This window comes from Balaenoptera borealis (assembly GCF_965194805.1).
Source record: "Balaenoptera borealis genome assembly, chromosome: 21".
NCBI lineage: Eukaryota > Metazoa > Chordata > Mammalia > Artiodactyla > Balaenopteridae > Balaenoptera > Balaenoptera borealis.
This window is the reverse complement of record NC_138880.1, coordinates 10,799,645-10,826,522: the sequence shown is the minus strand read 5'-3', so window position 1 is coordinate 10,826,522 and position 26,878 is coordinate 10,799,645. Positions and strand designations below refer to the sequence as shown.

General features: G+C 37.9%; 1 protein-coding gene across 1 annotated transcript in view; it reads left to right on the top strand.

Moving 5' to 3' along the window:
• Positions 1 to 26,878, top strand: part of LOC309619657 (uncharacterized protein) — a 386,823-nt gene that overhangs the window by 327,742 nt on the left and 32,203 nt on the right. Inside the window, exon 3 of the mRNA XM_082375087.1 lies at positions 22,513 to 22,601. Within this exon, the coding sequence (XP_082231213.1) occupies positions 22,513 to 22,601 (89 nt within the window). The remainder of the gene's footprint in view (positions 1 to 22,512; positions 22,602 to 26,878) is intronic.

The window sequence follows — 26,878 nt, the reverse complement described above, 5'->3', positions numbered from 1 at the left end:
CTGGTGGGTACTTGGTTCTCATTGCATCCTAGGTGGGGCTCTGGCCCTTAAAACCCAGTTACACTTCTGTCAGCTAGACTTCCTTCTGGTACACGATTTGAAACCCTCTCGAGTTAAAGTGTAAATGATTAATAATCTGCAAGTCCCACTGGGTGATAGTACTAGCTTAAGGCTTTGAGCTTTGCTGACAGTAATACTGCAGCTATAGGTACCAAGCAAGAAGTAAGGGAGGCAAAAATAGTCATTTTTTCTGCTGGTATAAAAACCAGCCATGATATCCTGATTAGCTGATTTTTTTTTTTTTTTTAGGCAGACTACTGTGCCATCTGGGAATTTGTCAGCTCTCCTCAATGCTTTAAATAAGAATACCTTTGACGGGGACTATATAGAAGTTTTCTTCAAATGTTGTTGTTGATAACAATAAGGCAAGTGTTTCGCAAGTTATGAATTATCTCACTGATTCAGCCAGTCCTTGAAATAACTCTATGAGGTAGGAAACATCATGCCTTTTCTACACTTGAGAAAACTGAGGTTCAGAAAGAATAAGTTATTTGCTCAAGATCATACAGTGAATATCCAAATGGTAGAATTGAGATTCAGACCAAGGTCAGCCAACTTCACATTCCTGACTCTTAAAGACTCAGGCTTCATCAAAATCGTATTCTGAGAGCACTTATGCCCACAACGTCCCAGCTCAAACTAGAAAGCTCTTAGATATGACTCTTTCTTTAAAGTGTGGCCCATTGAGACAGGAATGGTCAAAGAATACCTTGCATCATTTGGGGTTAGCTCATGGAGCCTTCAGCTTTCTTCGGTATATTGGAATATTGGCATAGATTTCTTTCCTCTGGCAGTATTGGAGAGTAGTATTTCTGTAGGGAAGATGGCATATCAGACTCAGGAGAATGAGTCCGATGAGAATCTGCTCTTGAGGTACTTTTCTGTACTCAACTTCTAAGTCCAGTGAGGTTGATCCTTGGGAGCCTTGGAAATTCCCACAAAGCTGGAACCATACTATATTCTTGCCTGGGCAGGAGCAAATGCACTGTGGGTACTCAGCAAAAGACAGAACTAAGGGGAAAAGTTTTCTAGACTTTAGTTAACAGATAAATTAGCTCATATCTTGGGAGCCATGACTTGCCCTGCAGTATTTATCCAACTGTAAGCATTAACAAGATAGATCATTATGGGACTACCCTACAATAATTAGTGAGTCCAACTCAGAGTTGACCAAATATTTTCTTTCTTGGAGTCATTATTTACTAGGTTTGGTTTTCTTGTGATCTAAAGGAAACACATATGTTTTTACAATCCCTTCTTTGGAGAAATAATTTGTTAAACCCAGAATCAGGCCTCAAAGCAAGGATTCTTTTTACTTAGCAGTTTCTGATGTTTGCCAGAGTAGTAAATTGGGACTGAATTACAAGCTTCTGAAAAGTGAAAACAGGAGTGGAAAAAATGTAGAAGAAAAGAGAGGGTAATATTGCTTAAAAATAAACTAGCTGGTGGTGGTGGGCTGGGGGTGGGCGTGGAAGCAGTGACCTCATTCTTGATTCACTGATGATGTCTGTTCACAAACAAAAGGAAAGCATGTAGCCTGTTTGGCACCATAAACAAGTACGTCTTCCTCTGAAGGATACGTGTGGAGAGAGGAGGGAAATTAAGATAGAGTAAAAGGACAAACACTAAGACATTGGAGGTTTGAATCCTCCTACTTTACAGTACGTGGAGACACTGTACCATTAACATACTTGACAAATAATGTCTTCATTTTTTTCATTATCTTATGCATTTCTCCCTCATAACGTAGTTCTTTTTGTAGTTATAGATTTCGCCATCATTCTCAGCATGTATATGGGGATAGTTATTGAATGAATTTTCTTAGTATTTCAAGAGAAAATGAATTTTAAAAGCAGAAGTTTGTTCTTGGAGCTACATCTCAGAATAATTAATGATAACAGCAAACTGTGCTTCTACCGCATATTTTCCCCATATTTTTTAGTTGTGTTGAGTTCCTCTACGTCAATCCTAATGACACATGAGTAACTTGGGATGTTTTCTCTTTTCACTATTTAAACAAGTGAAAAAAGTCTTCTCTTCTCATTATCTAAAAGAAAATAATATTATTTATCTTCTCCCAACGGATGACTTGAACCACTACATCTTGAGATTGTGTGTACAAGAAACCAAGTGTGTATCCACACACACTACATTAAGAGCAGTCACCTTGACCTCTTTCTAGAACATAATTTTTCCCTCTATGTTTAAGTTTTTCCATATCTTGCTCTTTCCTAGCCTTACCTATCTTCCATTTGCATCTAAACCTTTACACTTGATTCTACACATTTTCTGCTAGGAATAAAAGTGGGCACTGACTGAGTTTTAGCCTTTCCAGCTGCCTGGGTAAAGCAGCTCTGCCATGTTAACTTAGTTTGAGATATTTCTACCCTATCAGCTTATGGGTTATGTTTCTTCAAGACTTGGCAAAGTGGATGGTAAGAAAAAGGAGTACATTGACATTAACGCTTGACACATACTTTTTGCTAAATGCTTGCTTACAACATTTGTCATAGCTTTTGCCTTTTGTCTTAAAATGTTCAGTCCATTTTGTAAAAAATAAAAATTGAAGTATTATCTCTGCCTGCCCAAGGAAAGACTGTTTCCATTAGTATTAGTAGTAAAAGGATGAATGGAATCTTTTAAATTTACTAAAGATCTTTCACTATTTCCTATCTTTTGGATCTTTGTTATTGCTTGTTTTTTGTTTGTTTGTTTGTTTCATTCAGACAGAAAGGTATTGCTTGTGTAAGATATAATTTAACTCTGAAGAATTTTCCTGGAAATCTGATTCCTATAAAATATTCCTTCCATTTAATAAACTTGACCAGATTTTAGCTTTAGGATAGGAACTAAATCAATCTGTCTGTCTTTCTCTTTCTCTAATATTCTGTCTCTCCTCTCTCCCTCTCTTACATGTTCTTTCTTGTTATCAAATTATTTCTGTGATTCATTTCTTACCTTCCTCTTTTTCATTGGACAACAAGTGTCTTCAATCCACCTGCCTGAGCAAGGGAATTCCAGAAGCCTTTCTAGACAGAGTAGAAAAAATTCAGTCACAATGATCTCATGACTCTCTTTCACCAGCCAGATCACCAGAACTGCCAGCTCCTCTCCCTCCTTTCCTAGATCCCCATGAGGACCAAAGGCAAATGATACGTCAGCAAAAGGAATTAGATGTGGACCATGATTTATTCCTCCCCTAGACTCTTTTGTCGTTGTTGATTTCATCACTGTCACACTTTCCAGTCACCTCTGCAGCTGCGAAAGTTCCTGGTATTATCTCTGAGAATATGGCAGCTATCTAGACTCAACTATACTAACTACAATTAACATCTGAGTAGCACTGATTTCTTTAACATCCAGAGTTACTGACAAAGTCATTTGGGTTTGCCAAATTTGAAAAATATAAATGTAATAGCTTTAAATATGATTTTCTTAAGATTTAAATTAAAATGTGGCATGATAATTCTCAAAAAAGCCTTTAAGCAAATATAATCAGTGGTGTGCTGGAGCTGGCCCATGCCAGCTAGCAAGAAAGAGCAGGTCATTACATTTTTAGGAATTTTGAGAGCAGATTGTATAATACTGACATTACTAAAAATTAAATTATAGAAACTTCACTTGAAATAAATTATACTAAAAACAATGGTAATGAAAACTCAAACTCCTTACTTTCTAATTGTTTTACTACATTTTACTACTATCTATGCTTTCCAGGTTATTTAAATCTATTGTTTACATACAGTAGAAATACTATATATCATTATTAATGGCACATCCCTCCCCAATTCTGCATTCAGTCAAGTCACATTGGTCGCTGGAAATTGGTCATTGTGAATCTATCAACATTGCCAAAATTGACAAATGTTACAAATCAAGGCTTTTTCCCCAAGAGAGCTGATTGTTTAACATTTATCACCACAGCACTGTGTGTAATTATTCCTATCTTATAGATGAGGAAGCAGAGGCTCAGAGGTGAAATAACCTTGCAAGTGGTTTAAGATTCCGCCCTCATGGATCACAGGATGCCTAAAGCAGGATGAACATTTGGGTTACTTTGTTAGCTGTGAAGTATTAGTGGGGAAAAGAAAGTTCTTCAGTTACTCTCCACCCTCTTCCTTCTCCTCCTCATCTAAACTTCTCAAAATGTCATCTCCAGTTTCTACCACCTTCCTGCCAGTTCATTCCCCGGCCAGTGCAGTGTATTTGGGGATCTTCTGCTCACAAATTTCACACTCCACCAAAGCGTCACAATGTCTCAAGTCACATCACACCTAGAAGTTCCCAAATTAAGTTCCACTCAAGTGTAACTCAGAGAGAAGAGCCTCAGAACATGATGTGAAACGTGGATACCTTGGAGCTTGTGTGGGTACAGCATGGGCATGGTGAAGAAAGGGTAAATAGAGCAAAACAGGAAGTGTGTTTGTTAAGTCCGGGTACCTACAAGTATAATGACAAACTTTACCTCTTTATTTTTGTTCAGAGTGGATCCTGGCTTTCACATTTTTATTTAGTAACAATAACATCTAAAGGCTTCCTTCGAAAGGACATTTAAGAAGCTTGCTGAGACGCCTATAGAAGATTTCCAAATAATTCCCAAATAAATATCATTATTATCATCAATTTTCACAGTTATGATCATAATCACCATTATCCCCTTTTCTACTGGTGGGGCACCTTATATTTTTTAAATGCTTTCACATACTTTTACATTTGAATTCTAATACCTTTTGAAATCTTGTTTTATCAATGAACACACTGAAGGCATGGGGGTGGGGATAATTTATCCAGGATTACACAGGTAAGTTAATTGATGTGAAACTTTGCATTGGTTTTAAATGTCAGCTCTGATGCTGGCATTTAGCGAACAATTACTCTATGTCAAACACTGTACAAGTTGCTCTTACAAACACTGTCTTATTTGGGTACCTCAAGATAAATGTTATTGCTCATATTTTATAGCTGAGGAAACTGGGGCATAAAATAATTAGATGATTTGTCCAAAATCCTGTTATTGAGTTAATGTTAGAGCCCAGATCTCCCTGACCTCAGAATAGATGACCTGCACCATCTACTTCAAAACTAATAGGTCCAAATGTCGACAACATGTCCTATTCAAAGGTTACTTCCATTAGTGGGAAAATGTGCAAAAATATTACCAGCCATGAAGAATGTTTAGCCTGTATATGTCATTCTAGTGAAGCGCTTTTAGAAATTTGTTCCCTAGTCAGGGATTTGGGAACTTAGCCCCACAAGAAAAAGCAGCTGGGGAAATATCAAATGACCCCAGTTCTTTGTCCTCAAGCTCTGACCCAGTAGTTCTGGGTCATGGGAAAGTGACCTAAAAATATAAAGTCTCTAAATTTCATTCAATTGGGTAAAGTTTAAAGTGCAAACAGCAGTGCATCTCTGCATGACATTTAGTGTTTCCTTTTTTACTCCTCGTGTCCCAAGAGAACTCCTCAGGCAGGTTTTTATGGAAATACAAGTCAAATACTTTGAGAGAGTGAATCAAAAAAAATCACTTTCACTTTAGCTCATGGGACCCAACTGTTTTGGTTGCTGTAACAGATAGAACTTTAAAGGCAAGCACAAATCAGAGGAGACCAGATTCTACATTACTGTTGGGTCTTCAGCTGCAAGTTACTTTGGAGAAGAGTCTGCATAACTCTAAATCTTGGCCTTGCTCCAAAAGAAGAAGGTAAATATACAATTCAAAGTAGCTTTCTTAGAAGTGAGGGAGAATGCCATTGCAGAATGGTGGGCTTGTGGGTAAGAGGTCAGGCAAGTCCCCACCTTCATGTACTGTTAATAACCCTGCATCTGTTCCTATGTATTTTAAAGGGTCATTTTGATTTCAGAATCCCCTAGTGGAATAACAGATCCCATTACAAATACCACTTGATTTTTCTGCTATGAATCAGTCGCATATAATGGTTTTCTGCATACTACTGCTGTGTAACTACTTACTCCAAAACTTAGCAGCTTGAAACAATCATTTAATTTTGCTCACCATTTTGTGGGTCACTAATTTGAGAAGGGCTTGACTGGGTAATTTTCACGTGGGGTTTCCCATGCAATTGCAGTCAAATGTCAGTTGGGGCCAGCATAATCTGAAGTCTTGGCTAGGTTAGACCTACAACATGGCTCAGTCATGTAGGTAGCAGTGGATGCTGGCTGTTGGCTGGGAGCTCAGCTGGGGTTGATGACCAGAGGACTTACATGTAGTGTCTACAGCATGACAGTCTCAGTCTCATCAAGCATCTCAGTTGATCCTTGGCTTTTCCCAGAATCCATGTTCCAGGAGAATCAGGTGGTTACCATGTGGTCTCCTGTCACCTAGCCTCAGAAGTCAGGTGATATCCCTTCTCTTGCATTGTATTGGTCAAAGCAGTCACAGACCTATTAGCTTACTATGCTGCAACTGGTAATTTAGACTGGGTTCAGCTGCGAGATTCTTGTGCTCTTTTCTGGTCTTTCGCATGCATCTGCGGTCAGTGTGGTGGCTCTGTCTGGTCTCTGGAGCCTCAGTTTGGGCTGAGTTGACTCTGGTCTGTGTAGACTCTGGTCTTCCTGTTGGCCACATTTAGCCCCTTCCCACGGCGGTAGGAAGGTCTGAGTACTCTTGAGACCTATGTGCAAAAGTGTCCCATCACCGCCTATGCTAACCAAAGCAAGTGGCAAGGTCAGGCCCAATTCCAGGGGGTGGGGAGATAGAGTCCATTCTTTAATGGGAGTTGCTGTACAGTCACTTGGTAAAGAGCATCTGGATAGGGAGGGGACGAATTGCAGCCTCTTAAAAAATAATCTATTACAATAACTCATCCTCACGTAGTGTTTACTTTGCGACAAAAAGTGTTCCAAGCATTCTAGATGTACGGTTCATTCGATCTTCAAAACAACCCTAAATGTGGTTACTAACATTATCCAAATTTTATGGATGAGAAAACTGAAACACAGAGGATATAAGTGAGGGGCCCAAGGTCACAGAGCTAGGAAATCATTAAAATAATATTCATGCCCAGGCAGTCTGGCTCTAGAGCCTGTGATTGTAACTCCTACATTACACTGTTAACAAAGTTTCTTTTTATAGGGATGACATTGTGATAGCTAATCAGGGAGGGTTTACATTCGGATGCAAACAGGAGGGTCAAATACTCCCTACATATGACTTTTTGGTCAGTGCCGGTTCCCTGGACCACAGACCATGTCCTTTAAAACTATTTTGTCTCATAAGTGACATTCAAGTGACTTGTATCATTAAATCTACAAGGAGATTTTATTACATGCTTGAAAAAGGTGAAAAGAGGAAGTATACAGTCCCTGAGTTTGAAAGTAGAACTAGGTGCCTGCTTTCTTAGTTTTACTTGCTCATTTATCAAGTGAGGGAGTTAAACCAAGTAATCCCTGGTTCTACAACATTGTAAAATCCAAGTCCCATCAGCATCATAGTTGTAAGTTGATCCAAAGGTATTTAAGGATTATCTATAATAAGGATAACGAATGTACTACGAACAGTAGGATGGTATTTCTGGTTTTTTTATTTTCTGTATTGCAGTCTCCTCTTATTCATGCTTTCAGTTACCCATGGTCAACTGTGGTCTGAAAATATTAAATGGAAAATTCCAGAAATAAACAATTTATATGAAATCTCACACCACTGGCTCTGTCCCTCCTGGATGTAAATCATCCCTTTGCCCAGCGTATCCGTCCGTTAGTCACTTACTAGCCCAAATCAGTTATCAGATCCACTGTTGCTATTTCAGTGTTTGTGTTCAAGTGACCCTAATTTTAATGAATAAAGGCCCCAAAGAGCAAGAGTGGTGATGCTGGCAGTTTGGTTGTGACAAAGAGACGCTGTAAAGTGCTTCCTTTAAGTGAAAAGGTGAAAGTTCTTTACCTACTAAGAAAAATATTTTTAAATTTTATGTTGCTAAGATCTATGGTAAGAACTAATCTTTCATCCGTGAAATTGTGATGAGGGAAAAAGAAATATATGATGGTTTTGAGGTAGCACCTCAAACTGCAAAAATGACGGCCACAGTGAGCGATAAGGGCTTAGTTAAGACAGAAAAGGCACTAAATTTCTACAAGATATTTTGAGAGGAAGAGAGAGAGACCACATTCACATAACTTTTATTACATTATATTGTTATAATTGTACAAATTTATTATGTACTAGTTATTATCGTAAATCTCTTACTGTGCCTAATTTACAAATTAAAATGCCTGGGTTTCAGGCATCCACTGGGAGGCTTAGAATGCATACCCCGCAGATAAGGGGAGATTCTCCTATATTCTTCAAAAATGTTTTAAACCACTTCCTTTTCTAGTTCCTAGAAACACATGTCCTGCTGATAATTAGAAATCTACGATTTCTTTACAAAATGTAGCCCTTGGGAAACAGTGTATTCATATGACATGTTAACGGATGTTTGCATAGGCCTTTCAATGATTGCTGCTTTAGCAAAATAATAATAATGATAATGACAATAATAATAATAATAATAATGGGACAGTGCAATTAAGAAGAGAGGTACAAAGGAGAAGAGATGAAAGGAGAGGGAAGGGTAAAGTAGAAAATGAGAAAAAGCAGAAGTGGCTCAAAATGACTTCTGCTTGGCTCTGTAAAGGTGGTGTGAAGCTGACTTCTAGAAACTGTCATTGACAAGGGGGCTATTTGCCAAGTGCTAGTGTCCTCTGGGGAAATGTGGGAAGATATCTGTCCTTCAGAGGTGGGTTTTCTTACTGGTCCAGCCAGAGGCACCTCAAGGGAGATACTGGAACCTGGACAGCTCTTGATGGTGATTTCCATTCATTACCTTGCCACCTGGAAGCAAGAAGCTCAGCATCTCCATCATTTTATTGAAGCTTGTTTTAAAAGAAAAGTGCAGAAATGACCTTTTACCTACACAAGTACAGGCAAGACCACAGATTGAAGTCGTAGAAAGAGCAGTGGTATCATAGAGAGTGAGGAGAATGTTTGCACAGACTCTTGGCATTTAATCTCACTGAGCCTTCATTTTCTCATAAGTGGGAAGTGGGAGTGGGGTGGGTGGGTGGATGGAAGGATATTGCCCTGGATGAAAAGTAAAATGATTTTCTACGGAATTTCTGACTGTTAAATCGATGACAAAATTCTAATCTCTGTATCATGGCATTCTGACCTAATGCAGAACCGCTAACGTTATAAACACTTAGAAATGCATGTTTCAACCAGCATGTTTATAATGATCAGTTTACAAATTTCAGAAAATCTAACCATTAACTCTTGCCAGCCTGTATGAGCTGGCTTCAGCACACATTAAGACAATCCCAAGGTGACAGAAATATTCATACCCAGACAAATAAGAAATGTCAAGCTGGGCCAAAGGCATATGAATAGATATAGGACTTAGTGGCTAGGATTTTAATGTCCGTACAGAATAAGAGATGTAGCTGTGGGCCCATGTGAGACTGATTGCTGAAAACAGACACCAGCAAAAATTCGGGCTCCCCTAAGAGCTGCCTGCTTTGTTAGCTGAATGAGAAAACATCGTAAGTCCCAAGAAATGGCATAGGAATCTTTCTCCTTTATGTTTTGGGTAAGAGTAATGACAACATATCTCCAATTAAGAACTGAAACTCAAAGCTCACACCATGCCCAGGTATGGAATACCAGTTCACACTCCACGGTCAGACATGAATTCTAAGCTGATAAATTAAACATGTAAATACTGATCTTGGACAGGTGAATTCTCAGAGGTGTCCACTAGAAGCAAAGCAAAATTGCTCTTTAGAGCTTTTACTGTATAGGAGGAAAGGGATTCACTCAGGGAAGAAATATTTGAGCTGACGATAAACACTCATTCAAAAATTACACACTACAAGAGGAAATGAACTATAATGAAGGGATTCAGCAGATACAATGAACTGCAGGATTAGTATTCTAAGAACTTGAGAGAGTAAAATAATCTGAAAATATAAAAATTAAAAAATAATCAGGGACTTCCCTGGTAGAGCAGTGGTTAAGAATCTGCCTGCCAATGCAGGGGACATGGGTTCGATCCCTGGTCCGGGAAGATCCCACATGCCGTGGAGCAACTAAGCCCATGCGCCACAACTACTGAGCCTGTGCTCTAGAGCCTGTGAGCCACAACTACTGAAGTCTGCACACCTAGAGCCTGTGCTCTAAAGCAAGAGAAGCCACCGCAATGAGAAGCCCGCGCACCACAACGAAGAGTAGCCCCTGCTCGCTGCAACTAGAGAAAGCCCACGTGCAGCAACGAAGACCCAATGCAGCCAAAAAAGAAAAAAAAAAAAATCAAAAATTTAAAATAGATAAAAAATACAAGAAAAAGATAGTCATTAACAATTAGAGAAAATAAAATGTTGGAAGAGAATATAATAACTAAACTTAAAAACTCAATGGAGACTTCCACTTCTGGAAAGATGGAGCAGATGTACTTTCCTTATTCTTTCAAGTACAACTAAAAACCCTAAAAAAATACATATAATATGTATAATGTAATATAATTTTATTTTAATAAATTATATCATAAGTTTATATACCATAATATCATATATTATGATAATATATATGTTGTGATATATGTTATGATAATATATTATATATTGCATGCATATTATTATTAATATATGTGATACATTGTGTATGATATATATAATATTATACCATCAGACAACTCTGAAAGATGGAAAGAAGAAGGCAGATGCGTTAGAGTCCCAGGGGCCCAAGGAATGACATATCAGTGAATTCCCTAGGACTTCTTTTTGCCTTCTGTATTCAGACTCAGGGCTGAATAAATCAGCAACCTGGAAACGTCAATGATTATAGACAAAAAAGCTCCAACCAAAGCCTGCTCGTTCTAGCCAAAGGACCAAGAAAGGGGCAGTCTAGCAAGACAGAAGACTGTTAGATAATAACAACTCTACCCCAGCCAAACACCACACCAAAAGGGCGTCCACACCCTCCCCCTTCTGCAAAGGCTGAGTGGGTATCCTAGACTCTCACCCTCATCAGGCTGTAACAAGGAGCCACAATCATTCACCACGGCAGTGTCAAAGATTGAATTGGGACTTTCATCCCCACAGGGTAGTAACGAGCCCCTCCTTCCCCGCAGGATGTCAGCAGAGACCACACGGGGAACCTGGATTACCCTAACTCCCAGCGCTGATGACGTGTCTCTCCCTCTATGTGCTGGGAATATACCTAGTGGATACTATTGGAGATTCAGGTCTTTTACCATCACCAAGGTACTAAAGCCACCCTTTCCCCTCACCATGGGGTCAGTGGAAGCCACCTGGGGAGCCAGAACTCCTACCCTATCAAGCAGTAATGATGAGTCCTCAGCACAGATGTCACTGGGAGCTGAGTGGGGAACCCCGACTTCTAGGACCACCTAGCAGTAATGAAGCATCACCTGCCAGTTCTCTTGCTGGAGCCATGTCAGAGGAAGCCAGATAAATAGAAGGTTTAAATAAGATCCGGAGTCTCATAACATAATACCTCAAATCTTCAGGTTTCAATTAAAAAAATCACTTGTCTATCAAGAAACAGAAAAATGTCAAACTAAATGAAAACACCAGCACTGCCACCAACAAAGTGTGCCAACACCAGGATAATAGAACTGTTAAAGTTCTCTGACAAACGTTTTTAAAGTAGCCACCATAAAAATGCATCTGTGAACAATGACAAGCACACTTGAAACAAATGAAAAAAAGTCTCAACTTCTAGTACTATTTTGAATAAGAGTGGTGAAAACTTACATTCTGGCCTTTTCCACAACCTTGGAGAAAATCATTCAGTCTTTACCATTAAGTATAATTTTAGGTGCAAGTTTTTTTTAGATGTTCTCTACCTGGTTGTGGTAGATCCCCTCTATTCCTACCTCTCAGAGAGTTTTTATTTTATTTTTCCCAATATGTGGAAGGGAGGTTTTCCCAAATGTGATATTCATTCTTAAGCACAATGTGTACTTTGACCATCACTTTATTTAAGGAGGTATTTAAAGACCATCTATTTTAAGAGCTTTTCTCTTTTCAGAGTGTTCCTTTTTTTAAAAAATAACCTCTGTTTTGTAAATGGAGTATCTGATTTTTAAGAAGATTAATAGTTTTTCTTAAGATATACACTCAGCCACTTTCAAATACACAGTAGAATATTATTAACTATAGTCACTGTGTTGTACATTACATCCTCATGACTTATTTATGTTATAACTGAAAGTTTGTACCTGTAAAAAAAATAAAATATGGTTTTTTTCCCCTAATATTGGCATTCTGTTTCCCTTGAACTCCTTTCTTTTTCTGATTTGTGTTAGTGTTTTCATATATTAGATTTCAGTATCTGATGATCCTTGGTTGTCTATTAGTATTTAGGAATGTAGTCCTAAAAAGTATATTTGAAGTGCTACGTTGACTGGTAGGGCTCATCAAAATGGTTAATAAACCAGAATAAAAGTTTCAGAAATGGAGAGAAGCATAAGAAAAGGCAGATCATAATTTTTTTAAAAAAAGGATTATTGTTCCCAATTGTTCTCCTCTCCCCTGTAGGATTATATTATACACCTCCACCCAGTACATTTGACTTGCCTGTTCACTTGTAGTCATCCGCTTCTCCCCCAGAGACTTTGAGAATGATCATGCAACATGCCTTGGCCAATGGGATGTGACACTTGACACATCTGAGCCGAAGGTTTGTGTTTGTGTGATTCGGCTATGTCTCTCTGCTACCCTCCACCAAGAGAAAAAGCCTTTCCAAGGTTATGGATTCCCCTTCCCTCTGGGTGCTGGGGTGAGAAAACTCATGGGGTGCAGTCAAGCCCAGCCCAGCTAGGTAATGACCAGCAGAGCTGAGGTCAACCACAGTCCTAGTGACAAAATTGAGTGAGCAAGAAATCAGTGCCTTCGAATATAAGGTACTGATATATTAGGGCTATTTGTTATGATAAAAAAAAAAGCTGACTAATAAAGCAATAGTCTAATCTTAGGCTGTTTTTCTTATTCTGCACACTGACCTTGAGGAATCTTATCCATGCTCTTACTACTAAAATGTTGAGGACTCTAAATGTCTATCTCAAACTTTTTTCTTTCTTCTGAGCTTTAGACCTATACTTCCATCTGCTAACCTTGTCTCAAAGGTCATTCCATTTAGAAACTTTTCTAAATCCTTCCCCTCTGTGCTTGTCCAGCCAAATTGCATGTTCCCACTCCGTGCTTCAGCATTACCCTTTCCATACCTTTATTTATAATATTTACCTCATTGTAATGCAATTGTGAATTTTATATAGCTTTTCACCACTAGACCAGATCTCTTTGAAAGTAGAGACCTTGTCATTTAGAGCCCGTAATACAGCTTAGGCCACACGGTCATGTTCTTTAAATATGTGCCAAAATCATGTGATGGTAAAAGCAATATTGGATTCAAAAATAAATGTTATCACAATTTTAGAAAAATCTACATTTTCACAGATTGGAAACCTACTATGAGGTAACAAATGTGGCTAAAAATGAGGGGAAAATGTATAATTTCAAGGTACAACATTGATTTTCTACTTAGATGAGAGCAGGTTGTTTTCAATTAGAGGAGCTGCAGTCCCAAATATTCAATACTAATTTATGAAATTCTATTGATTTTCTACTTTTTGTTTTAAAATCCACAATTTTATACTAACTGCAGAGAATCTATTTTGTTTTGAAGAAGAAATGGAAAGAAGAGAGGAAAAGAGGAAAGGAATCTTTCACTGACTATCTTTTAGACTGTATGTTATGTATTTTTTTTTGTCATATGTCATTCTCTTAAGAACACTTTGCGATATGTATCTGTAGACACAGACTGAAATTATATCATTTGTCTTGGGCCACTCATCTACTAGTGAGAAGAGCTGGGATTTGAACCTGTGTCTCCTGGTTTCACATCTGCCAGTGTTTTGATGATTTACTCGGCCTTATCTGCTCGTGTGTGTACCAAGGGTCATTGTCCTCCCTTATACACCCCTATGAGAGGAAGGAAGATGAAATGTTACGATAAAATGTAGCCATCAGCATTCTAGGGAGAAGACAATCAGGACCCCACTCATGATACCACGGCTCCTTCTTCCTTAATGAACTGCTTGTTGATTTGATGCTTCCTCACGTTTTCAGTGATCAGTCTGTGATTTATCACCCTGATATCTATATGGGTTTGAGTGTTTAAATTGGGAGAGGAGTCTGCCTAGATAAGACAGAATGACCTAATTTTCAGCCATTAATAACATGTCCATTTCTATTTCCTTTCTGGCATCTAAAGGACTGCATTATAGGCTCACTGATCTGCTACATTTAATTTGAAAAACAAACCTTCTTTTGAAATCGTGGTGATCAAACACATTATTAGAAAGAGTACTCTATTTTCACCCATGGAACTAAAAACAGTGGCTAGGGTTTGACATGCTTCACAATGGGAAGACATTATTAGAATAGAAATCATTACTAGACTAGAAAAATGTCTGGATTTTTGAAACTACAGGTTGTTTTTATACACAGTGTTTCAGAGCAATGACCTTTGTGAAATACTCAAATATTTTAAGAATAAGTTTAACAATCTAATTATTGCATTTTGTTTCTTACCAACTTCTTTTGGTTATGGGCTTTTCAATAGAGGAAGCTGAAGAATATGAAAAGGAAAGAGAGATGCTAGGTCCACGATGCAGTGGCCACTTCAGCTCTAACCACTAGGCTCCGTGCTCTTTCAAGGAGCCCTCCTCTCCTTTTCAAACGTATCATTACCCTCTGCTTCCTCATTTCATTTCTTGGAAATACATGTTTGTCTAAGAAGATTATCAAAAATACTACTGATACATTGATTTCATTGATTTCATATTAATGAATGTCTACTTTGTTGGTGTTCTCTCTGTGTGTGTGTGTTTGACAAGTGTCATTAGGGACATGGAAAATGAGAGAGAGAGAGCAACTGGGGACATGAAGAAGAAGGCTGTTTTTAGACAGGGTACTCAAAGCAAGCTCAAATCTAATGTGAATTGAATCCTGCATTGTTAGAAAAATTTACAGAAAGGACAAGGCACAGGTTCTGGAAGCAGAGGAAGCAGTACATACTCTTAGAATGTTCAAACAAAAGAAGGAAAACCAGTGGTGCTGGAGTATGGAAAATGGGAAGAAGAGTTCAAAATGATGCAAGTCATTTAGGGAAATACAGTCGTGATGAAGATTTTGCATTTTATTCTAATTGCATTGGGACCTCATCGAAGAGGTTTAACTAGGAGAGTGATATAATCTGATACAAATGAAAAGTTCAAGTCTAAGAAGTAAAGGCTTATTTATTTATTTATTTGGCTGTGCCACAAGGCAGGCGGGATCTTAGTTCCCTGACCAAGGATCGAACCCGTGCCTCCTGCAGTGGAAGCATGGAGTCTTAACCACTGGACCACCAGGGAAGTGTCATAAGAACTAAAGGGTTAAACTTTCTATTTTACTACTGTTTTAAATTGAGGGTCAGCAATAATTATGAAGAAGGTGGCACAATAATTTTTGTATCTTTTCTCCCATTTCCTCATTTCCCTCTAGTGAGCCCATGGCTTGGCTGAATGCTTTTGTTATGGCAAGAATCAAGCCTGCGTGGAGCCCTTCTGGCCTGGTGGGTTTCCTGCATATGTCAGTGGAGTCTGATGCCAGTTGGCTATAGAAACAAACACAGCGCATTAGTTCAATCACTGGAGCAATTTCTATATGACTGGGTGTGGTGGATATCAAGTGAATTTGATGAATTGTGGAGTAATTCACTAACTGGCAGCTGTGACTAGAATGGAAACCCAGACATAGACTGAAAAGGTGACAGCCTCTCGAGCAGGAGTCCCTAGAACAGCAGCTCATGAACTTCCCCTGCAGCCTTTGTTTGTTGGCAATAACATGTGCTCTCAGCCGTGCTGGCAGGGACCATGTGGCCATCTGTCCTACAGCAACGGGTTTCCGTGGTGTCCTGTCAGTCAGTTAAAACTGCTCACAGATCAAGCAGAAGGGGGGAAATCTTCAACATTCCTTACCTCTTCATCCAAAGAAGGACTGATGTCTGGGTGACCTGCGGACAGAATACAAGGTACCATCCTTCTGAGATTGCCTGGAAGCAGCAATCTGGAAAGTTAATGCAATTTTAGGTTCAGGACATCTGATTTGTAGATAACATCTCTGTGGTTATTCTGCAACCCATTAGGCTACTGATAATATGTATGTGAAGATACTTGCATATTCTTCTGTTCAGAAATGTGATTCTTTCTGTCAGGGCTCTGCAGCAGTAGGAGACTGAGAAATATTTTTCTCTCTATTTGCAAGAGATATTAAAAGTCGAAATCTAAGGGACTAGTCTTTCCTTGTTAATCTCTAGGTATGATTCTGGAATTTTATATAGTTGCCTTAGCACTGCAAGGTAATAAATAAATATTTTAGCCAGTATTCTTCCATGTAAGGTAGGTAGAAGGCAGACATAGTCACCCAACCCCTTTCTGCAGGTATAGAACCTGATGCTTAGAGAAGTTTGCTAAAAGAATTGAACAGAAAGAGATTAGATGAGTTGTTAACAAGAAAATCAACTTTAGTTGAATAATGTATCTCTCAATACCTACCATATATTCAAATGTGGTGGATGAGGACTTGGTATTTCCCCTCAGAGAGCATATATTCTTCTTGGAGAGATGTGGTACATAATTAAATTTGCTAAAATTTAAGCTGAAAATGCAATATCAGAGAGGTAGCCGAACAGGTGGCTGGAACATTTGTACAAGAAGGAGAACACAATATTAAAAATCTAGACTTTACCCTGTACGTGTTGTGGAGCTATTGACTGGCAGAAAAATAATCATATTTGTCTTTCAGAAAGATCAATCTGGTAGCAGTGTTTAAACACATGCACATACATATATATAACTGAAAGCAGGAACCAAACTACTTGATTATTCAACGAACAGAGACAAACCCAAGCCTAGCTCCTTGGGCTCAGGATTCTCAGCCAGTTGCTTCTTTCACCTTTGTATATTTTTCATCTGTTTGATATACACTTCCAGATTCATACTGTGTGTGTTGGTATTAAATGGGAAATGACTCTTAGAATCAACTAGGATTCAGTTAATGGTACTAGGTGAGTTGAGTGGCCACTTGAAAAAATAAAATGAAGTTGGATCTCAACCTCACAGCTTATGCCAAAAAGTTACAAATGGATCATAGATTTAATGTGAAAAACTGAAGCTTAATTTTAAAAGATACCATAGAAGAATTATGTATATGCAAGTATTATATATGTGAACATTTATATATGAAAAATAAAACACCAGTGTCTAAGGCAAAAGACTGATAAACTCAGCTAGATCATCAACATCATCACCATCACCTATGTGCAAAACCCACAATAAGCAAAAGTCAAAAGATGTGACAAATCAAGAAAATATACTTGCAAGGACTGATTTTTCTAATATTGATTTTCTAATAACAAATTCCAATAACCCAATAGAAAAAAATAAGCAAAAGGCAGTTCACAGAAAAGAAATATAAATGGCTCAAATACATGAAAGGATGCCCAACCTCACTCATAATATGAAAACTACAAATCAAAACCATACTGTGATACCAATTTCACCACCAGTTTGGCATATATGTTACTGTTGACAAGAGATTGGGGGAACAGACACTCTCAGATACTCTGGATTGGAATGTAAATTGTTATAATCTCTAGGGGGAGCAGTTTGAAAAAGGTTATCAAAATAACAGATACAAAATAACTAAATGCCCTCTGAACCAACAATTCTACCTCTAAGAATGTATATCTAAAGATATACTTTGTATATATGAAATTGTATATATCTAACTTTATACAAGACAATATTTTTTGAAGTAGCAAAATATTAGAAACAACCTAAATATCCATCAATGGTGAATTGTTAAATTACAAAGCAACCAGGCAATGGAATACAATGCAACAGTACCAAGAAACAAGAAGAATTTTTTTTATGTCCTGATATAGAACATAGTAACAGTGAAAAAAATCAAGGTGCAAGTGGGTGCATTGGTATGCTAATATTTACATAATATGGGGAAAAAGATTAAAAGTATATACACATGGATATTTAGAGAATTAATTCTTTATACATGCATGAAATACCTTTGGAATGATATCAAAAGAAAGTGATAACATTTGTTGACCCAGAGGAGGGAGACTGGTTGTCTGGAGTTTAGGACTGGGGAGATAATTTTCATTATGTGCTCTTTCTTTTCTCATTTACTGTGTAAATGTATTATGTATGGAAAATTAATGTTAAAGAGTGAAACAGAATGAAACCCTGGAAGATAAAGATAAGTTCACAATAAGTGAATATAGACTGTCATTAATTACTCAGAGATTTTTCCCCATCTAGTTTCTTATTTAATCCTTATCTCCCTGTTATCATTCCTTTTCACAAATGAGGAAATTGAATTGTAAAGATAAGTAACTTTTCCAAAATCACACAGCTAAGAATTGTAACTTAGATATCATTAATTTGGCCCTGCTTGCATTTTAATTACCAATTCTTTGCTTGTTTCAATAAGATGTTTTTTCTTTTTTTTTTTTTCATGATGGACACTGCTAAGATGTGTTTGTGCCCACTTCTATCTTGCTCAAAACATTTCCACTGTTGTTTTTCCTTTTTATAATTTTTAAAAATTTAGGGGTAAGTTTGAGTCCAAAGAAAGTCTGCAGCACAAGGAAAAGAAACAAAATCTGAAGGCACAGTTAACTTCTCCCTAATTTAGACTTTAGTTAACCACTCAGCAGTAGATGCAACTGAAAACTCCACCTTATGGCAACCTGAAAAATGTAATAAATCCTTGTTTGAGAGGTCACTTTATTACAGGATGCAAGGGGTGGCAAGCGGCAGTGAAATAGTCAGAAGGGCACCAGGAGAGCTGCTTTTGTCTGTACACCCTGTGGGCATTATGTTTATTAGTTCTATTTTACTTTCAAGGAGAAAATCGTTCCTGGTAATTATGTGTCTCTTACTTGTCAGTTCCTGAGAGATCCTCTGACAGGTAGGGTACCATTTATATCGACAGATCCCGTTCCTTGAATTCCACGGTGGCATGGTTTATCCATGCCCTCTCCCACCTGCTAAGAGCAGATCATTAAAGGAGGTAGAGAGACCTCACCAGGAAAGGGGCACAGATAACAGGATGGAGGGGCCACGTTTTCTTTTAATCATAACCCTCCCTCCGACAGAGCAAGTTCCAAGGATGAGACTCATGTAAAACAAGAAGTCTCAGAAGCACAAAGGTGTAAGAAAACAGAGGAAGACTGAGAAAGAGTTCATGCTGGTCTCATTGAAATGAGACCGGCTGTGAGGCAAGCCTCCAATTCATGGCTTGGTTTTGTTGTTTTTATTTGATTAAAGTAAATTGGGCATCTTTTCTGTTAGGGTTAATTAAAGTCTGGGTTGAAGTATGAAAATGCCAGTTGGCAATACTTCCTGTGACTTGGGAGCTGAAGGTCTGATTCAGGTCTTGTCCTTCATAATTAGAGGGACTCATGATATTCACTTGGCTAGACAACTGGGCCTAAATTAAAAGAGCTGTGAGAGATTATTTTCTTCTTTCAATAAGCGCATATTGCGTTTAGAGTGACTATCCAGTGTTAGTTTATATGTCAGCGGGTATTAAATTACTGCAGTCTTTCCAGAGGGCTCTAACAATATTTCAAATATACCATTAAAATGTTCATATATATTCAATCAACAATTCCACATCAAGTTATTTTTCTTAAGGAAGTACTTGGAAAAATATGCAAAGATGTATAGAAAGGATGTTCATTGTTGTGTTGTTTATAATAGATAAAAACCGTGAGTCTTTTAAGTGTACAAAAAATGATTAAGTAGATATTTAGCCAATCGAAATGATAATATCAATCTATATTTACCAATATGGGAAAATATTCACTTGTTATGTGAGAAAAACAATTTATGAAACCATATCTGTAGTGTGATCCTAGTTTTTACAAACATGATATACATAATACATATGTGATGTAAGAATACACAATAAAATGTGTCCAGAAATTCTCATTGTGTAGTAGACCCAATAATGCCTTTCTTTCCTTGAACTTTTTTGTTCGTTCACAGTTTCTAATTTTTCCACTATAAACGTGAACTTGTAAGGTGAAAAAAAAATCTGCTAAGGGATCTACCACTCAAAGCACTCTATCTGAATTTTCAATCAAAATGACAATAAACATAGATGGTATTATATGCTCTAATTAAATAAAACTAGTGTACTTATTATACACTGAATGAACATCTTTCATATTAATACATGGCAGAAAGACTGCCTAAGGTAAGACGCACTAGAAACTTTAAATTACATTATTTTTCCCTTGCTAATATGTTAGCCTTGAGTTGCATTTCATCTTTTATTTATATGAAGCCTTACTTATCTTCAATTTGTATTCACATATTTCCTTATTTTCACATTGGGAATTAATGACATTGACAACTATGAGTAATATTAATAGTTTATTTAAAATTTATGTTTTCATCAAAAGAGAGGTGATCACTGATATATAAGGCATATGAAGACAGTAAGCAGTTTTTTAATTTTATTCTATATTCTTCAGTCTCTCTCCATAGCCCTTACTATAGAATTATTCATCGAGTAAATTGAGATGACAATGATAGTGCATCCAACTACATTCATTTCTACACAGATATCTATAGAACAATTACAATGAATAAGGTAGTGAACTTGGGGCCACAAGGTATATAAAGTTCATTACTTCAAAGAGCTTATCTCTAGGTGGGTGATATTTACCTATCATTTGAATCTGTGTAATATGCAAGTAAAATAAAGCTAAGTATGAACACAGTTCTATGACACTTCAGCAGAGGGAGGAATTGCTTCTGTTTTCAGAAACCTAATCAGGCTCCATGAAGTTTGTCTGGACCTTGAAGGCTTGGGGGTATTTCTCCAAATGGAAATTAGGAGGAGATCTACTAGGTAGAGGGTCTGTCACAAGCAATGGAGTAGAAATGGGAGATTGGAAAGCTTGTTTGGAGTGTGACTCCCAGTTTGGATTGCCAGTAGAATGACTTATAAGTAAGTAATTAGTGGAGAGGTAGATTTGGGTCAGAAGATGGAGATTTTGAATCCTAAACACAGAAGCCTATGCTGTGTTCAATAGTCCAATAAGTTGAGGAGGCTGCAGCATTTGAATAGGGGACTGATATGATTAATTTGTGCCATAAGAAAATCAATCTGGCAATACCTCATACAATGACTGGAGGAAGAAGACATTTATTTTTAAATGTCTCAATTAATCATCAGAAATTTGTCAATAGAAAATTACTCATTCTTTTCCATATTTATAATGCACACCACTATCTTTTTTTCATCAAGTTAGTACACGCTCAGAGTTGCACTGATAAGAGACGTGTGCTTGCTTGAGGAAGAGAAAGCAAAGAAGATCATGAACTTAAATTTCAACAGGACTCTTTATTTTTGTCCCATGTAGTTTTATTATCACTCCGGTTGGATTAGGCCCAAAGAAGTTATTCATATACAGAATGAGCACTTATTTTCTAAAGTGAGAATGTTTGGTTCTGAAGCCTATCACTTACTAGATGTGTGACTCGAAAAGGTTACTCATATTTTCTGTTTCTCAATTTACTTACTTTTACATAGATATAATTACTGAACCTGCTCTAAAGCATTGCTGTGATGATTAAATTAAAAGTAGGAATAAAATGAGTGATTGTCTCATAGTAAGCCTTTAATGAATGTTGAATATACTGTTTTTACCTCCTTTGTGAAAAAACCAAAAACCAAAAACCAAAAACCCAAGACGTTATATTGTGTCTGGATTTGAACTGGTGGTAGTTTGCAATTCTGCAAGGAGAAAACCAGACCCGGTAGTTTATTTATTTGTCTGCTTGTTGGTTTTGGATAGCAAGAGATGCCACATAATATATTGAGAAGGTGGTAAATTAATACAAACCTAAGGAATTCATTTCACAGCTTAAGTGAGAAAATTTAATTCTTATAAAACATGTTTTATGTCCTAAGTGAATAAACATAATTTCCAATAACAAACACAATTTCCAATAACAAAAATAGTTTACAAATTTAAGTGGTCAAATTATTTTGGTTATATATCTTACTTCTCACTCTTAGGACATACAGGGAAAGAATTTTATAACTGAGCTTAGAAAGTTGATATGGTTTAATTCTGTACGACTTGAACTCCTTGTTTTTTGTTTATATGGTACTGGGCATTGCCATGGACACTGAAATATAAACAGCAAATAACTATTTACTCTTCCCTTGACTTCATGGTTAGGAAGCCACTTTGAATGACATAGTTCTTATTATTGATACAATTACAGTTCTTTACCTAAAGTTACTCAAAGACATTAAAGTCCATGATTTCTTATTTTTCATCCCATTTAGAAAATGTGGACCCTACACTGCATCATCTTTCAGGACACGTCCAGGTTTGAAATTCCACAACTACAAATGTGTGGATTCAGTGTTCCTGGGTGGGTAAGTGCTTGCTGGTGTATTGCACTCCTGAGGTGCAATGGTTAAGTGGTTTGTTTTCATCTTGTGTGGCCATATGAGTTCATGATTCCAAGTGATTTTAAAGATCATTTATCCAGTTAATATCTAATGAGGACCCACTAAAGCCCAGACACTGTGCTAAGCACAGGATTAAACAAAACACACAAGGCGCCTGGTCTCATGAGCTTACGTTCTACTTCAGGAGACAGAGGATATATGACATAAATAAAGAAACAAGACTGTTTAGGTGGTGCTAAGTTCTGAGAATAGAGTAAAATGAACCATGGCAACAAGTAACTGTGGAGACTGTTAGATCAAATTGTTGGGGAATTCTTACTGAGATGATGCCATTTGGGCTGTATCTGATCTCAGAGACCTCTCTCCAGATCCTTTGTCAAAGAGCCCAGGGCATTCAACAAAGGTGGTGGGGTTCTTTTGTTTGTTTTTTAATAAACTTTGTATTTTAGAATAGTTTCAGATTTATAGAAAAATTGAGACAGTACAGAGTTTCCATATGTATCGCACCAGTTTTTCCTATGGGTAACATCTTGCATTAGAATGGTGTATTTGTCATAACTAATGAGCCAATTTTGACACATTATTTTTAACGAAAGGCCATAATTTATTTCTTAGTTTTTACCTAGCGTCCTTTTTTTCTGTTCCAGGATCTCCAGGAAACCACATTACATTTTTTTGTCCTGTCTCCTTAGAGGTCTCTAGGCTTGACAGTTTCTCAGATTTCCTTGTTTTTGATAACCCTGACAATTTTGTGGAGTACTGGTCATGTATTTGGCCCTCAAATTAATATTTGTCTGATGATTTTTCCCACAATTGGACTGGAGTTAGGTGTTTCTAAGAGCGGACTACAGAGGTAAAGTGTCATTCTCATTACATCATATCAAGGGTACATACAAGCATCATGAGTTATCAATGAATTATCACTGTTGATGTAACGTTGATCACCTGACTGAGTTAGTAATTGTCAGGTTTACTCACTGGATACTTGCTCTCCCCACCAATCCCTGTTTTTAGTGTATTATTTGGAAGAAAGTCACTATGTTCAGCCTGCACTTAAGGAATGGGGATTTGTGCTTCGTCTCCTTGAGGGTGGAGTACGCACATAAATTATTTAGAATTCTGCTTGGGAAGTTTGTCTATTTTCCCTCACTTATTTATTTACTCAATCGTTTATATTGGCGTGAACTCAAGGGTACTTATTTTATATGTGAGTTATAATACATTATTACTTTATTTATTTTGTTACTTAAGTTTATTCAGCTTTGGCTATTGGGAGACCTTTCAGTTGGCTCTTTGTGTCCCTTTGACATACTGCCATCATTGTGGATTCTTTTTTTTTTTTTTTTGAGCACTTCCTTACTTTCTGTCACTATAAGATGCTCCAGGGTCATCTTGTAAATTTTTTGCTGCAGTCTTAAAATTAGCCATTTCTCTAAGGAGACCTGGATCTTTTTATGGGAGACCTGAATTAGAAACCAAGATCTGTGTGTTAGGTGTGCTTACTGCTGCTGGGGTGTTGTTCCTTCTAGTTCCCTAGCTGACAGTATGAGGAAATGTACGTGTATGTACTAACACATATATAAATATATATGAATCTATAAATATTTCTATACGTAACTATCTCTATGTATATTAAGCTAAACATGAGTTCATACTGATGTATCAAACTCTAATCCATTATCACGTTGTTCATTCAAGCGTCATCCCCTTGCTTATCTGAAAACCGCAACTCCAACAGTTAGAAACCTGGATCCCTCCATCCATCATCCGTTGACTTAGTGGTTCAGTTTCGGTATACACACATAGTGATTACAGAATCCTTAACCCACGTCCCCATGGGAAACAGCTTTATAAGTGGGAGTATGATGATAACGTACAATTGTTTTTTGTCTTATTACTATAAAGTTGTTTCTTTACAGCAATTTGCTATTCTGTTTTTGGTTTTTTTTTGGTCAGGGATTTTTTTTTTTCAAATTTCAGATGGGGAATTTTTATTTACAGCTTTATGCTGCTTAGATAGCAAGGAAATTAAGGAGGGTTCTTGGTCATCCAATCTGTTTAATGGATGTGTGGATGGAAAATAGACTATGAGTATTTTGTGGATGCGAAACAGAACATGAGAAAGTGTATAAATAAACTCTTCTTTAAATGAAAGGAATGAGGGGCGAAGGCAGAGGAGTCTAGAACCAAGAATATAGAAAGTTTAGTTGATAAGAACAGCGCAGATAGAAGATAACCCATTTGCTGGCAATAGGTGGAGGATTTTATAGGAAAGGGAAAGGAAGCAGTTTCCTTCCTTAGCCTGAGCATATAAAGATGTGCTCTAATATTTTCTTCTAAACATTCTGCATTTCACGATTAAGGCTTCATTTTGCATATATTTATAGTATTATAAAATAATCCATCTTTTTCACGTGGTTAACCAACTATCTCAGTACAATTTGTTGAATAGTCTTTCCTTTCCCTACTGATGTGTGTTGCTACCTCTTTCATGCACTTCTTTATCTGTATGGGTCTGGATTCTGAATTCTCTCTTCCATTGGTCTATTTCTATATCCTTCTGCTAATTCTACATTGTCTTAATAATTATAGCTTTATGATAATTTAATATCTTATTAGATAAATTGTTCTGGCTTGTTTTTTCCCAATATTGCCAGGATTATTATGTCATGATTATTCTTGCCTCTTAGTTGGTCAACTTCCATGAAAAACCCTATTGTGATTGTGAATGGCATTGCATGTATAGACCAGCCTAAATAACATTGAGTCAGTGCATCCATGAACTAAGTTAGTCCATTTGGGTTGCTACAATGAAAATACTATAGACTGGTTGGGATTCCAAACAACAAAAAAATTTTTCTCACAGTTCTGGCAGCTGGGAAGTTCAAGATCAAGGAACCAGCAGATTTGGTATCTGGTGAGAGACCCTTCTTGATTTTCATAAACAGCCATCTTCTTGCTGTATCCTCACAAGGGTGAGGGAACCCTCTGGGGTCTTTTTTTATGAGGGTGCTAATCTCATTCACAAGAGCTCCACCCTCATGACCTGATCACCTCCCCACAGCCTCATTTCCTAATACCATCACATCGGGGGTGGGTTAGGTTTCAACACATGAATATGCGGGGGAGGGGAACACAGACATTCAGTTGATAGCATTCTGCTCCTGTTCCCCCCACATTTATGTCCTTTTTGCATGCAAAGTACATGTATTCCAGCCCAACAGTCTCAAAAGTATTCACCCGTTCCAATATTAACCTAAATTCTAGATCCAAAGTCTCATCTAAATAACATCTAAATCAGATATGAATGAGAATCAAGATATAATTCATCCTGAGACAAATTGCTCTCTAGCTGTGAACCTGTGAAATTGAACAAATTATGTGCTTCTAAAATGCAATGCTGGGACAGGCATAAGATATACGTTTCCACCCAAAAGGGAGAAATAGGAAAGAAGGAAGGAGTGACAGGTCCTGAGCAAGTCCAAAACCCAATAGGGCACATACAACATTAAAGTCTAGGGCTCCAGAATAATCTTTGGCTTAACGTTCTGTCCTCCAGGCCCACTGGGGCAGGGGGTCTCACCTTCCGGATGCACTTGAGCAGAGGTCCTGCTTTCCAGTACATTGGGGCAACGGTCTTGCCTCCTGGACCCAGTGGGGCTGCCGTCCTGCCTTTGCAGCTTTGCGGGCACTGCTTGGACCCCCAAGGATCTCTGCCCACAGCTTCGTACAGCCCTGTCCCCACTGCTCTGGGTGGCCAGTCCTTGTGACAGCTCTCTGCTTGGGTCCTACCATCGATGTTGGTCTTGTTCTTTGAAATCTAAGTGGAGGCAGCCAGGGCCTGGGCAACCTGTAGAGGCAGTGCTGCCTGAAAGCCACCAAGGTTTGCTGCTTGTGTCCTCTGGAGAGGTGGCCACTGTGGCCTGTGCATCACTGAGGTAGCCAGAGCTGCACCTGGGGCAGCTGAGAAGCATGGCAATGGAGCGCAAGGAGTGCAAGGGTCCAAGGTCCTGCAGGTACCAGGGGCCCCTCCTGTGAAACTGCTCTGCTCCCAGGCCTTGCACTCTGGGCCTGTGATGGAAGGGGCGGGCCTGATGATCTCTGAATTGCCTTCAGGGTCCTTCTTTCACTGTCTTGGAGAATAGTTCCTGCCTTCCGTTGAGATGGCTGATCCATACTAATCTCCTGACCATTTGGTCTCTTGGTCACACCCTTAACATTCTTCCCTGAGAAGCTT